This window comes from Festucalex cinctus, chromosome 18 (genome assembly GCF_051991245.1).
Source record: "Festucalex cinctus isolate MCC-2025b chromosome 18, RoL_Fcin_1.0, whole genome shotgun sequence".
NCBI classification, from domain to species: domain Eukaryota; kingdom Metazoa; phylum Chordata; class Actinopteri; order Syngnathiformes; family Syngnathidae; genus Festucalex; species Festucalex cinctus.
In genome coordinates this window covers 2,367,188-2,382,612 of record NC_135428.1, presented here as the reverse complement: position 1 = coordinate 2,382,612, position 15,425 = coordinate 2,367,188, and the positions used below count along the sequence as shown (strand labels likewise).

At 41.9% G+C, this 15,425-nt stretch overlaps 1 protein-coding gene across 15 annotated transcripts in view; it reads left to right on the top strand.

Moving 5' to 3' along the window:
- Positions 1–15,425, top strand: part of auts2a (activator of transcription and developmental regulator AUTS2 a) — a 298,303-nt gene that overhangs the window by 254,989 nt on the left and 27,889 nt on the right. For 14 of the 15 annotated variants that reach the window (XM_077504573.1, XM_077504581.1, XM_077504580.1 and 11 more), the window contains one exon: positions 8,258–8,306. In XM_077504573.1, the coding sequence (XP_077360699.1) occupies positions 8,258–8,306 (49 nt within the window). Of the gene's footprint in view, positions 1–8,088; positions 8,191–8,257; positions 8,307–15,425 lie in introns of those variants that run through there. The other variant, XM_077504585.1, reaches the window with a different exon arrangement.

The following is a 15,425-nucleotide window of genomic DNA, read 5'->3' as shown; positions in this document are numbered from 1 at the left end:
ACAGTTAAGTCGGGATTAATGCTAGAGCACAAGTCAGTTTGTACATTTCAGAATATTTGATTGAGACAGTTGAAATAAACAAGACGTCAGCTTTTCCTGCAGGGTTTTTTTTGTTTTGTTTTGTTTTTTCTTCTACTTTTGGCATACCTCGGTGTCCCAGTTTGGTTCTGAAGGCTGGACGTACTCGCCTCTTTGTGTACGAGAGTGTGCGTGTTTGCTTGCACAGCCGTGTGTCCTCCTCACATTAATAATAGCAGTGAGTGACAGATTAATTTATGTCTGGCTGTGTGTCTGAGGAATTGGGAAGAAAGGGCCTGTCAGTGCTGCTTGTCGGGAGGGAGTAGAGATTAGAGCCAGTTGTCGTTGACAACCTCGCGCAGGCTTTGCAAGATAAGGCTGGATAAAATGACTGTAAAAAATTATTTTGAAAGAAATCATACGACATTCAGCATTGATAGGAAACCATTATGAGTATGAGTACGTAGGTTTGCATGTGAATGCAAATATTTAGGTTTTGGATATTAGCCAAATTAACTAGTAGTGACTTTGCATAGAGTTCTGCGGAACTCACAGGTTAGCTGTGTTAGCTACCCATTAGTTACCCATTAGTTGCTTTACATACTTACTTGATTTCTCAGAAACGTCAACTCAATGCGAGTGTTTGTGGTTGGCAATGTGTCCGTATACCACGTACATTCAATTAAAATTCTGTTGTACCACACTAACGCTAGAAGTGAAACACTCAAAGCGCGTCCTATAAAACGAGATCGCTAAACAGGAGCGGGAACGTGCCAGTAAGATCCAGCCCATTAGTTGCCATTCTAACGAAAGCCAAAGTGGCTGTTGGCCCAGCATGATTCAGAGCCGCCCAAAAATTAGCCACTATTACACCATGTCAAGTAATATATGAATAAAATTTCTAAAGTCTGTAATTGTAGATTCTTCGGGTATTTTAGTGCATATGTATCACAGTTACGTAGGTTATGAATACACCATTTGATCTGCGAGGGAAAATGCAAAATGGCCGCTCCTCATGAATAATGCAGAGTAAAACCAAGTCCGGTCTTCCTAAGAGCGTACTCAAGAACGTTCTGCCCAAGAATGTGAGTGTCTTTGTAAATTGGAACAACCGTTTACTTGTTAACTTCCCACCAACTCTGACGTATTTCCGCGACGGCAGCACAAAATACATCTTGGGATATTTCCTAGCCAAGCTAGTGTCAAACCGATGCATCTTTGGTTTAAGCTAGCTAGCAAGAACAACATCCGGGTGATCCGTGCATTCTTCGTCTATTCATACTTTCAGTTGCAACAGTATTTGGGCCGCAACTGTTCACAAGGACGTAAAAATGGACAAAAACGCAAATTAAGAAACGGCTAAATATTTTGAAGTCTTTATGTGTTAGCACCCCGCTTTCATGTGACATCTTGAATTTGTGGTGTCGTCGTAGCGCTACCATCTGTGCCAATGTTTCCATTTAAGAGTTGTTAGGAGTGACTGTACAAATTTTGGCGATAATACAGTGTAGGATAATACGAGCGCGGACATTCACTTGGTTAAGAAACTATCGTGTTGCTCAATAAAATGTGATACAAAGGGTTGGCGTCTGTTTTAAAAGGGGCACTGCAACGAGCCCGGAATCAGGAGGCAAATGAAATAAGAGCTTTTACATACAAGATTATGTGCAGCGCCGCGCACTCATGTTACACTTATCAGTAATATTTCAAACGAGGGTGCATTTGATGTAATGGCAGAAAAGCTCATAAAGCTTTCCCCTGGGATTGTAATCTAGGACAGAGTTCCTGTAAAACTGAACCTCGATTGTTAATGCGAGCGAGTGAACAAGCCGCTGTTTTCACCATCCAAAAAGGAATAAAATATGGGAAAATGTCAAGAAGCTGATGACAGATGGCTTGTGACCAGACAATAAGTGAGACACGTTGAATATATCAAGACGTGTTTCCAAAGGAAGGAAGCCGAGAATGCGTCATGTGCTGATCTCATCTCAGAATTTCATTGGAATTAAAAAAAATAACGTGTAGTTGGGAATCTGAACGCTGATTGTTTGGCAGTGTGGCTGTAATCACGGACTGGTGGTTGCACTCAAATCTTATAAGCGTTTCAAATAAAGAACAGCAGCTCATTCATAGCCGCTGCTGCTGCTGCTGCTGGACCGGTGAACTTTTTATGGCTGTTGAAGTTATGTAAATAGCATATTTGGAGACTATGTGCTTGGGGCCAAATCGCGATTCTTGGTGATATTTTTTATCATCTGCTTCCAAATACCTCTGCGCAATTTCCTTGTTTCGCCACCACCGGTCGGCGGCATTAACTCGTTCACTCGCAGCCATTTTCACATTTCGCAGTCCCGTTCGCTCCCGGCTGTTTTTTTGACTGATTTTGCAAGGCCCACAGAATATTGTGTTCTATTGCTATAAAAGCATGGAACCTATCAAAAGAAAGATTAAAGTCTCTTCTTTCATCAGGAAAAGAAAGTATGTCTCTATCTGTTACCGTTTTGCAGAAATTAGCATTAGAAGAGAGCTAAGTTTCATCAGTTTTCACAAATCTATTCAAAATTGTAAGTAATTGAGCTTTTTTTCTACATGGCCCTGGTTGATCTCCTTTGCTCTGCTGCCACCTGCTGGCCGTTTGTGTAATAACAACCATTTCTGCAACCGTTCTTTGCAGTTGAGAGGCTGCATCAAAGCCTTCTGTATGCTCTAGCATAAAAAAATTTAAAAAAACGTATAAATACGTCTTTGGGACACTTAGAACATTAAAAAACGTATTTATACGTTATTGGGAGTAAATGAGTTAATAGTGTCACTGTAGCAAAGTGACGCCATGCTGCACGCTAAGCTGCGTGGAAAAATGACATCTCTGTGCCACCGCGCAACTCTAGATTTAATTTTTTTTTTTAAAGTTAGCAAAATAACCTCATATATTTATCCGAGTCCTGATCAAAGTCCGATTCTGATCGAGACAGTAACCACGTGATCGGATCGGGACATCCCTCATTTTTGTTTTTCCATTCTAAGTAGAAACTAACTACATGAATAACTCCGTTTTGATGGAATGATTTGATTTTTGCATGATGAGCTACCATGTTGTTGAGCTAAAAGATCCGTTGCAAGGAAAAGGTGACTTCACGATTACGTATCTGAAACGCGATGTACAAGTACACAAAGCATGGTGATGTCATGAACAGAGGTAGATGTTCTTCCGAGGTCCTAAACCAAATCGCTGGACTTCAGCTAGCCACGTGAGGCCAAACCTTCCTGCCTCTGGATGGTAATTAACATTCTTTGTGCTGTGTCATTCACAAACAGCCACATGAGAGTGCATATCCATACACTAAAGCTTGAGCATCTGACTCCAATTTTAGACAAATGTGTTGCCTCCACTGTTTTCAGGATTTGGTTGGCTGGGCTGCGTTAAGCCCATTTCCCATGACTTCATGTTCAGAAGGCCACTTTCCAGCCAACGTGCCCTCATTTTGCGTTAGCAAGGGATGGAATAGCGTCGCAGTTATGAGCTAAAGTCTGCTTTATGCGCTGTTGCTGCTCGAGCTGAGTTGGCGGGGAAAGACTTTGCAGTGTGACTCTATTGTGCATTCATTGACCTCCCTGCCAGTGGGTTAATACTCATTAGACAAAGCTATTGGTGCAAGGGTTTGCACAATTAAGAGGCTTACGCCGGAATGTCCAGCCTTTGTTGGAGATTTTAACAAGGAAAAGTGTCATTACTGCTTACGTAAAGATGACGTGTTTAAACAGAGACGGTCATGTGACAAAACTGGAATGGGCGGGGGGTGGGGTTACACGACCGTAACCCGAATATTTGGTCCGGAATCTTGGTCTGGAGCTATTTGCGTGCGCGGCGGCCATCTTACGTTGCCATACGCTAAACGAGCCTAACTCGAATACATTGATTTTTGCCATGACATTTTCATGTTATTCTGCACGGCTAAAATGCCACAGTGTGCGTATACATGCACACGTTTATGCGCGTGTTGTATATTAGTCCGTGCATCTGGTAACGCACCGGAAACACACAAGCAGAGGTAAACAAAAATGGCGAAGGAGGACCGAACCGCACTTTTGAAGTGAGGGGGAAACTGACTGCTTTATTAGTGGGGTGAGTGACATGAATATATTGTCTTTTATTTACCGTTGAACATGGAAACGTATTATTGCTGACTGATTATCCATAAATCAGTAACACAGTTTTGAATACACTCTCAATCTAATGTTTATTTTTGAAAGTAGCAATTTTGTTACTCCACGCACTTGGGAAGATGGAGGGCACTTGAGTTGGCACGCGACACGAAAAAAAAAAAAAACAGCTTACCTTTCTTGACCAAGGCCACTTCATGCGTCCGACTTTTTTTTTTTTTTTTTTTTTTTGATGTGAATCTCAATACAAACACGTTTATCAGGTCATATTTTTGCTGGTATAAGTCTGATTGGAATGGTGTACTATTAGTTTACACTTGTGCTTTGCGGTTCGAGCGGTTCTTGGTTTAAATCCAGACTTCGTGTGGGGAGTTTGCATGTTACGCAGGTTTTCTCCTAGTACGTTGGCTTCTTGGCATATTCTACACGTTTAGTTAATTGTAGGCAATTGTGGGGTGTTTAGGAAACAAATCACCACCAGACATTAAGAGAAGCCCATAGCTGTAAATTGAGAAGTAGTTTGTTTGTTTGTTTAAATCCTGTATTTAAAAAGCGCCTCATTCTGAGTGAAAACATTAGACCGGGCCTTTAATTTAAAAAAAAAAAAAAACAGGTTGGGAAGTAGAGACTAGAACCTTCATAGCAAACTGAGTCAAACTGCACTGCTTGGTGGAAACACAGCTAAAGTGGGCCCTTTATGGCCAACTGCTGAGCTCTACAACCTCCGGCATGGCTCCGTTCCCAAGTTGACCCCGAGCAAATAAACTGGGATATATATATATATATATATATATTTTATTTATTTTTTTAATCCCTCTAAGGTTCTATAAAGTTATCACATAATTATAGACTCCGTAGTTGCGTTAAGTAGCAGCTCGTGAGGTTATAGGATAAGCCGTGTCAGGGTGGGCACAGAGCGCTCAAAGCTCACATTCGAAGACTCAACGACCGACCTTAAGTGCTTTTCATATTAACAGTTGACCTCCCTTCAGGCCTGCGTAGTGGGAGTTGATCCAAGTGGAAGACGCGGCCCGCGGGCTGCAAAGAGGTGCACGCTTGCTCACGAAGGAGCTATTTTGTTTTTCTTCCCCTCGTGGTAGCAAGCGGCACCCTTCTGGGGAATTCATTAGTGTCTGACATCATCTCACGCAGTCGACAGTGGAAGAAAGCAGATCTTTCTGTCTGGCTCTCCCCTCCCCGTTTTCTTCTTGCTCAACCGTCTTCCTCGCAGTCAAAGCCGTGCTCTTCTGTCTCTATAGTCGTGTTTTGTTTTGTTTTTTTCTTTTTCTACCCCCCTTTTTTTGCGCGCCATTTTACGCAAAAGGTGATGTGTTTTGCTTAGGGGTGTGCTCAAAAAATCGATACGGCAATATATCGTTGCGGGCCTCATTACGATACACGTATCGATACGCAGCCGTCAGAATCGATATTGCTCGTTAACTTTAAATAGGCGGTTAACGTTTGCCTTTGCAGCTTGCATTGTACCTAAAAAAAATAAAAACCAGCAGCGTCTTTGAAGTTAATTGCCTTCAATTAATGCAAAAATAGCTCACCAGTGATTGGACACTGTGTCTTGCTAAGATAAATGAAAGCAGAGGAAGAATATCAATATTTATTTACTTCTACTTAACTCTTTTACTGCCACACTTTATCAAAAAAAAATAAAAATAATATATGACAATATGATCATTTCTGTCATCCTTGAAAACGTTCTATTTCATCAATTTTCATCAGATTTCGTCATGTTTCGTTGTAATTACATACACCTGCAGTCCATTGAAAAGAGATATAAATCTGCCATCTCCTGGCCATAGTTAGTGTTTTTGATTCCACAACCCATTGACCAGGCAGCACTGCCCATTGATTTAAAAAAAAAAAAAAAAAAAACGTAGTTGACGTCATTTAACGCTTATGGCGGCATACATCGTGATTTTACTAATTGTCATAAAACGTTTTTGGCGCTCAAAGAGTTAACATGGCACGTGTCTCAATGTACCACTTTTCCTATATTTTGTTTTAAAAAACGAAATAAAATGTGTCTTACGTGGGATACACATGTATCGCAATACGTATCGTATCGTGATACGTATCGTATCGTGCGGTTGGCAGCAATACCCAGTAGGGCTGCACGATATTGGAAAAACATGCGATATGCGATATACTTGCTGAACATAGCGATATCGATATTATTGCGATATTTAACATGTACCTAAAGAAATTACCTTTTTATTATCTAATGAAAGAAAAACATTTTTCATGCGGCAAAATAAGCAACCTTAATGTAATCTTAGTTAATTAATTGCAATTTTGTCTTGATAATTTCAACTATTGGATGGCGATGCACATTTTAGTTAGCATCTGACTGATCAAATTCATATGAAAAGCATAAAATTCCATATAAAACTTATTGCATGCCTTTGCGATATGCATATTCCAAGGGCCAATATCGCGATATCGATATTTTTTCGATATATTGTGTAGCCCTCATACCCAGCCCTAGTTTTGCTTGCTGTAGATCAGGAAGTGGGTGGACCCGAGCGGCCGTGAATGCAACACCAACCAGCAGCGAGCGAGCGAGCAAGCAAGCAAGCAAGCAAGCGAGCTCTCGGCCAGCCAGTCGCCGGATGAATGAGAGTTTGTGTGCTTGCTTTTGGGTCGGCTTTTAGGAGAGAAGGCGTGCGCCGCGACTACGGAATCCGCGACAGACACCCCAACCGCAAAGCGAGAAAAAGAAGCCGCCTTGGCTGGTGAATCGCAGCTCACTGTTTTGAGCTCCTCTTTTCTTTTTTTTTTCTTTTTTCCTGGTCGGATTGCTTCTCTGGTCGCACAAACCTTCCCCGGATCCCGTTCTTTTTGGATATTCTGGAGAATATAAAAGTGAGGAGGAGGGAAAACAACACACAATGCTCGACTAAAAAGGGATCTTGTTTGTCCCTCTCGTCGTGCAGCTGTAGAAAGAAGCTGACGGCAACGCGACACATGGTTCCCTTTGTCCAAAAGGCGCAGTCGCTGAACGGCTTTTTTTTGGAATCCTTCTTCTTCTTCTTCTTCTTCTTCTTCTTCATCACCTTTCGCTTATTCCCCCGCATGGCTGCCCTCGACGCGAACGGAATAGACTTCGTCGCCGCTTGTGTGGATTATACAATTTAAAAAAACAAAACGCAGAATGTGAAACGAGGTCACATTTGGCAAAAGTGTTTTGTTTTCCATTGGCACGTTCAAGGTACGCTGCTCGCTTATTATTATTATTATTATTATTACACGCTTCATTTGTGTGGTGGTGCATTATTGTCTTTTTAAGATATTGACAGTTATATGCTGTCATTTAACAATTGTGATCTGATCTGGCAAATGTATTTAATATCTAGCATTCATTTTTAGTTATTTAATGTCTAACTCATCGAAGACGCGCATATTACCAACTGCGCATTCCTGAAAACAATTCATCGAAATTCTCCACTGTCGACATAACAATGATGTCGTTTCATGTTTTTTTTTTTAAATTGTGTTTATATATATTTTTTCTTTTTTATTGAAGTGGGTGTATGTGGCGATGTTCTCCACATGTGCAGCTTTTAATCGGGTGTTGTTCTGCTTCTCCTTGACCAAATCCAGCAGACGCTTAAAATTATAATAATCTTTTACATCGGGGGTGAGAGAAAAAAAGCACATTAAAATTTTCGACTCCGACGTTTAAGCTATGCTTTCTTTTATTCTTTTCTACCCGAATATTGTATTTGAACTGAGAAGATGCTGTCGGTGCTGTTGAGTGGCGGACCAACAGCGCCACCAAGTGGGTAACAAAATAGTGCAGTTTGAAGGCGACGTCATTGGAGGACTGGATTTTGTTGACGTTTGTATCTAATGATTGACATAATTGTGGCACGGCAAGGTTGGGACACTTTCTTTGTTTGCTTGAATGCAATGTTTAAAAAAAAAAGAAGCTTTTTTCATGTAAATGTATGAATTTGAATACTAACTAACCGTGTAGTAATGTTTGCACGCCCTCAGGTAATGTTTGCCTTTATTTGTTTTATTAATTTGTTAGATAATAAAATGTCAGTTTTTCTTTTTCCAGGTTTCTGATGCCAGCTCGGAGAAATTTTTCAACACAGCTGTCCTTAAAGGTATGCGCATTTGATTTGATTTGTATGTTGTGCTGAAGCAATTTGAGGAGGGCACAGGTGCTGTTCTTGTTTTTTTTTTTTTTTTGTTTTTTTTTTTTTTGTTGTTATTGTCATGGCAGTCTGCTAAGCTGTGTGTTGGAAGATGTTCTCAGGGACTGAAACAAGGGCGGCCAAGGCATCTATTTATGGCCTGGGTGTGCTCACACCACATGTGACCTCATTATCAAGTCACTAATTTGCTGTTAAAAGCAGACTCATTTTCTCGAGCTCCTGGCTAATGGAGGCGTCCCCTCGTGAATGGACATTCCTGTTTAATGTGGTGCAGGGGGGGGGTTAGGGCTGGAGGGGACACTTCAATACGAAGGTTGTGACCCTCAGAAACTGGGCCGGTTCCTGCTAAATGCGTCCCCGTCTACCTTTTTCGGCTGCGTTTTTCTTCAGCGCAGACGCATTTCCCACATTCTGGCCTTTGATTCCCTCCAGGCTTGATTTGTGGCATTCATTGTAGTGGGTGGGGGGGCTGAATGGCTTTGACAGGGAGGCTTCCTTTTGAACGTGCTTCTCCATAGACTGATTTGGTTCCCTTGAAAGGATTAGGGCCTCCTTTGTGCGGCTTAAATCAACAGAGGGCCACCCTCCTTTTTCCCTTTCCATGAAAAGGGCCTGACCAAGGGAAACAGTACACAAAATCGGCGTATTTTCTGCTGCGTGACCCCCCCCTACTCACTCGGTTCCTTTTCATCATCGCCAGGCCGCCTCTCGCAATAGGCGAGTAAAAGAATCCAGGTGCACAGAGAAGAGGGACCGTTGGTATTTTTATGGTGTCGGGATTAAAAGGTTTTTTGTCGGAGGCTTGTGGGGGGGGATTACCATCAATCCTGAGGATTTCAATCACAGCACAAACAACAAATTGTGATGAAAAAATACTAGTTTGGGGGCTCATTTGTGAGACAATGAATGTCGTTTTTTTTTTTTTTGGCTAGAAGCAGGTGCAAGTTGTCTTCATTTGTTTGATGCTGGTGATAAGTAAAATTAAATGCCGGCAAAATAAAAACAATAGCAGGTAGGGCTGGGTATTGCCGCCAACCTCACGATGCGATACGTATCACGATACAGGGGCCACGATACGATACGTATTGCGATACATATGCATCCCATATAAGACACATTTTTTGTTTGTTTTTTAAACAAATTATAGGAAAATTGGTACACTGAGACACGTACCATGTTAAGTTTAGAAGTAAATAAATGTTGATATTCTTCCTCTGCTTTCATTTTTCTTAGCAAGACAGTGTCCAATCACTGGTGAGCTATTTTTGCATTAATTGAAGGCAATTAACTTCAAAGACGCTGCTGGTTTTTATTTTTTAGGTACAACGCAAGCTGCAAAGGCAAACGTTAACCGCCTATTTAAAGTTAACGAGCAATATCGATTATGACGCCTGTGTATCGATACGTGTATTGTAATGAGGCCCGCAACGATATATTGCCGTATCGATTTTTTGAGCACACCCCGAATAGCATGTAGAAAGTGTCGATCAAAAACAGGATCATCATCGCCAAACAAATGTTATTTTAATGTAATCGTGAACATAATCCCGACGAACGCCATCCTCGAGTGGATCTTATCTTTTCATTTCAAATCCTCAAGATGATGATTCTTCTCTTCCGCCGTCGTCTTTAGCCGCGTTTTTCAAACCCCCCCACCCCACCACACCACCTCGCTCGCTCTCATCTTGCTTCATTTTACCAGGAGCGGATTTCATTAACTAAGAGTCATTAAATGTAAGCTCTAATTAGCACGGCTGTCAGTGTCTCTGCAGGTGTCCGCTTGCTTGCTCACCTGATACTTTTGCTCGGCAAGTCATTTAGCTTCAGTCAGAGAGGGGAGGAAAAAAAAAATAATAATAAATTGAAGGAAGTCGGTATCCTGCCGAGACCGCCATCCAGGGATTGTTGTACAGATAGCGGAGATGACACAAGAGAACAGCTTGTGAGACCACAAAAGCCTGCTGACAGATCCATGAAAACAATTTTAAGTGGTTTTCGAGAAACTGCGATACGGAATTTGATCACCTGCTCATTTTACGGTCCATCATGAGCAGCACTGTGTATTGTTTGAGTTCATCTTGAATGGTAACAGTAAAATTAGGATAATACCACCTTCTTAGCATTAGCCTTAGCTTAGTCTTATTTTTGGCTGCACAAACAAGTTGTTATGTAGCTGTAGAGAGTCCATTCGTATGATCAGGTCTTCTTACTACAGCTAATCAGCAGAAATTGGCTTATCTGGAGGGTAAGCTAAAAAGACGTGACGTGCTAGACGTGCAATTTTGAAATCGGCATGCCATTTTTAGCTTTAGTCAACATAAAATTCTGACTCAACAGATTTTTTTCTTTTCAAATTGTTGCCCGGTGTTATCTTTGTTTTGAACCGAAATAAAACAGTTGCTTTTACTTTGCCAAACAATGATCAACCTTGTTGCCTATTTTACTTGCGTTACAGACGTAACCATTAAGTGAATCAGAATTCACACTGTTGATTTTAAATTTAAAAAAAAGAAAAGGGACAGAAATGTATGTTTTTATCCAATTAATCGATTATTCAAAAAAATAGTCAATGGATTAATCGATTACTGAAATAATGATTAGATGCAGCCCTATTTGAAAAGAAAACCTGTATATACCAATGTAAAGTACAATTTTCATTCAAAAAAAATTTGCACAAAATTAATGCAATTTTCTGTCCTTTTAATTTTTAGTTCCTGGTCGGTTTCTGATCGGCCACCATCACTTGGTGTCGGTACTTGCCCATTGTAAATATTGTGCATTGAAGTTTATCGAAGGAATTTTTCGATTTATTACATGGGTGTGTTTGTGAGTACCACAATATTTCCCAGTTCCATTCAAGTTCCCTGTTATGCTACAGGCTAACCTGTACGGTAATTTTGCAACCGACATTTAGTTCCTGCAAAATGTCCATATATTTCCATGAATCTCCATAATTTAACATGACTTCTCATGCAGGGTTCCTGGAATTTTACAACCTTGCAACGAGTGTATAGAATCGAGCTACAAGAGTCAATTATTTGCCACACATACCACGTAATTATTTCATCATGCAATTTCAGTTTAAGGTTACAAAGACGTCTTTTTTTTTTTTGCGAGAGTTACTCCCTTGAGGTCTTTCTCGCAGCTGCGTCGACGGCACGAGTTCAGTGCGGCGTGCGTGCGCATGGTGTAGTGATTCTCAACCACCCCCCCCCCCTCCCCCCACAGCACAACACTGATTTCACAGCGCTTTGCCGGAGTTAATGTGAAAATGAAGCGAGCGTCGCAGCCAGCGTGAAGAGTGCCATCGGTGAAGTGTGTCGGGCTTGAATGCTTCTGTCACTAGGGGAAGAGAGTAATGCGCCGTGTGGAAGGTGTCATTTGCAGCGCTGATGGCATTGTTTAAAAAAAAAAAAAATCGTCAAAAGAGAAAAGCAGGGGTGAACTTAGGTGGCGGATATCGGAGCTGAAGAGCTCCCTTGATTGTCATGGAGAGCTCCGCAGGCTGCAAAATGGCCTGCGAGCGTATTACCCGCGCGTGGGAGGCTGACGATTCTCTCTCGCCGCGTCGTTCTCTCGGTTTCACGAGAGCGAGCCGGGTGATGGAGCTGTGTGTACTTCACGCCTGGGCAGCCACCTGCTGTAATCTCAAGTGATATAGAGAGCGGCAATCGCGCCGCAAATCACCGAAAGGCCGTTCAGTTGACTGGATGGAGAAGGTTGGCCTTTCGCCTTTAACCATCCGCTGACCTCGCTATGACCTCGGGCGTCTCTGCGGTTTGGGTGTCAAGAAATCAGCGCTGTTCGTGGAACTTGACCTGATGTGCAGCGGAAAGATGACCTGGCCCACCGTTTTGCCTTTTGGGCCTTGTGAGGGACGGCTGCATTCAAGGGCAATCTCGTTTTTCCCCGGCCTGGGGCTTGGAGGTCACCGTGAGGTCACCGCCCCTTCCATCTTAGAACTATAACAGTCGCAGATTCGCAATAAAGCGTTCCTTCTGCATGTCGCGACTGGACCAAAAAAAAAAAAGTTTAGGATGCTGACAAACTGTAGATACGTGGGCTGAGATATTCACACATATGTAATGATATTGTCATTACTGATGCCTTGGTGTCAAACATATGGCCTGCGGGCCAGAACAATCCTGCCAATGTTAAAAGAGATCACAATATTGTAAAAAAAAAAAAAAAAAGAGCTCATACTATAAAAAAAAAAAAAGCACAATATTGTGCTTTTGTACATAACAGCAATGCATATAAACCACCTACAATCTCTAATAACAATATTGAGGCACTTATTTGCTAATGCAAGCACACATTTATTGCTTCACAAGCAAATTAGCTTCCCCTTCATCTGACAATTAGCATAGATTTTAAACATAGAAGGCCAAAACATCCCTAATGAAAATTAAATTGCACTCATAAACTAGCCACTAGAGGGTGCTAGAACTGCACAAATGGAAATCAATCTGACTTTTTTTATAACAGATGTGTTCCCTTTTAAATATTGTGAACATGACGACGACGATATTGCGGCAGTTTTAATATCACGATATCACCATATTGCCCTTATTGTTACCATCCCTGCTAATGACCACTTAAATGTCATTCTGAAAATTGTCTGTGACTCAGAATTTGATGCAAAAATTTGTGTTCTTTTTTGAAAAGAAAATTCTGATTCCTCTGCAAATTTGCGCCAAAACTTGAAATATTTTTGACCTGTCCATTGGTACAGCCCACTTGAGGTCAAATTTGGGTGAAAGTGGTGATGTAGTTCCTTTTATTTTGACTTCCATGTAGATTGTACTCTATTTATTTTAATTTGTTGCACATTATTGTATTCCTTGAAAAGTGGTTGGACCGTGAGATATTTTTAATGAAAGTTATTCATTTTTGCTATATCGGTGTATATACAGTACATTAGCACTGGTAGTGTTAGTGTAGCTGCCTTTCACGAAAACTGACGGTGTGGGTTTGTTGTGTAATAATCAGCCGCTCCTAAATTTGAGTCTGGAGAGCCCGTTGCCCACTTTGACTGAAATTTGTTGACAGAAGATCCTGTTTCGACGGGATGTCTGTCGCTCCATGTCTGTTGGCTTCTGCAGCACAAAGAGGTCGTTCAGAGTGTGTTCCCGGAGCCCAGAGGTTCGAGACTAACTAAATCCATCCATCTTAATGCATTTATTTCAGCAGCGGGAGAGCTGCAGGGAGTCTGTGTAAACACTCTTTATTTCCGACGTGCCACGGTAAACCCAAAGAGCCTGGAATCCATCAGGCCCAAATTAAAGGTCTACATCTCAAACACAAACATTTAAATGGGCTGCACTCCAGAGATCAAAGTCAAAGGCCTTATGTTCCCGCCCCCCCCCAACGTCTCTGTCTGTTTGCTTGCTAGTTAAGCTTGAATGGGCAGCAACTGTAAAGTGTATACAAGGACAAATCTGTCCCATACGTTTTTGGGTTGATCTAGGTAAAGTACACGCTTTTTAGAAGCATGATTGCACTTTATAAGTACAGTGCTGCCTTGAATAACAAGTGCCCCAACTCTTAGCTAGTTGTGCTGGATTAGATTAGCTCCAATTGACTTTGCAGATTCATGCCGTTAGGACGCTGACTCCCATCACTCAACTCTATATTTATAGAGTACATTAAAACAACCAACTCTGTTTTGTTAAGATGGAACCCACCGGGTGGTTCCACCAGATACTATAAAAACAGCAGAGGCCCTAGAATTGAACCCTGTGGAACACCGTAAGTTACGAATGTGAATTCATATTGCACGTGTTCATCCAACCACTTTATTTTTTGTTTTTGTTCGACATAATATGAACTCGGGTTCGAGTCCAGGCTCCGGCCTTCCTGGGTGGAGTTTGCATGTTCTCGCCGGGTGCTCCGGTCTCCTCCCACATTCCAAAGACATGCATGGCAGGTTAATTGGGTGCTCCAAATTGTCGCTAGGTGTGCTTGTGAGTGTGGATGGTTGTTCGTCTCGTGTGCCCTGCGATTGGCTGGTAACCAGTCCAGGGTGTCCCCCGCCTACTGCCCAAAGCCTGCTGAGATAGGCTCCAGTTGTTGTTTTTTTATTAGATTCTATAAATGTTGGTATTGCTGTGGCATAAAATGTCCGTATATGGAACGGTGACGGTTTGAGGCGTTTTATAGTCACAGTGTGGGGGGTGATGGAGTCGTATTGGAGATGCACAGCATGCAATGGAACAAAGGCTACGGAATCGTAGGAATGGAAAGTGCGTCTCCCCTCCTCCCAAGAGGAATCCTCCCCATCAGCATCACCAGTGACCATTGATCCAATGCGACATCAGCCACTCTCCTGGCAACTGTGCTGCATTAACAGGGTCAGAGCACGCCACACATGCACACACACACACCATTTATCAAGAGGCGGCCATTCCCAGTGCTCGTTGTTGGTGTGTTCAGGCCAATTATGCCCGTGTCAGTCTTAAGTCCCCGCGGCAGAGGTGACATTGCCGAAGAGGGAACGAGAGCAGACCTCCTTAATGAGGCCTCATGGTGGCTCACACATGTATGCACATTAGAGTGTGCATGCATAACAGTAGGACTTCTGGTCTCCAGTGAGCCAATGTTCAGTCCTAATCTATCATAGCGTATCTGTGGTAGTCTTTTTTTTTTTTTTTTTTTTTTTTTCCCCCTTGTCAAGGTCTTCAGCCTCCAGCCATTTACCGCTTACAGCCTCCCCAATTTTTCTTTTTACGTTTGTAAAAAAAAAAAAAAGTGCTGTTGCCTAATGATGCTGCATGAGTGCTGTTGTAGCGTTAGCATGTTAGGGCTTCATCACAGAAATACGGTTTAGCTTCTGAACCTCTAACCTGACTCAACATCACCTCTGCTGGTTTTAGCCAAGTACTGCAAGAAATGCTTTTTTTTCCCCTTAGTTGCTGTAATATGTAATTGATCAACATAAGGTTGACATATTTGACACGGTCAATAAATTAGTATGTCCAACTCTAGTCGCCAGTTTCCCTTTTATTAGAAAAAGTAATATGCAACTCATAACGCTGAAAATGCACATTTATCAGAAGTTTTGAGTTT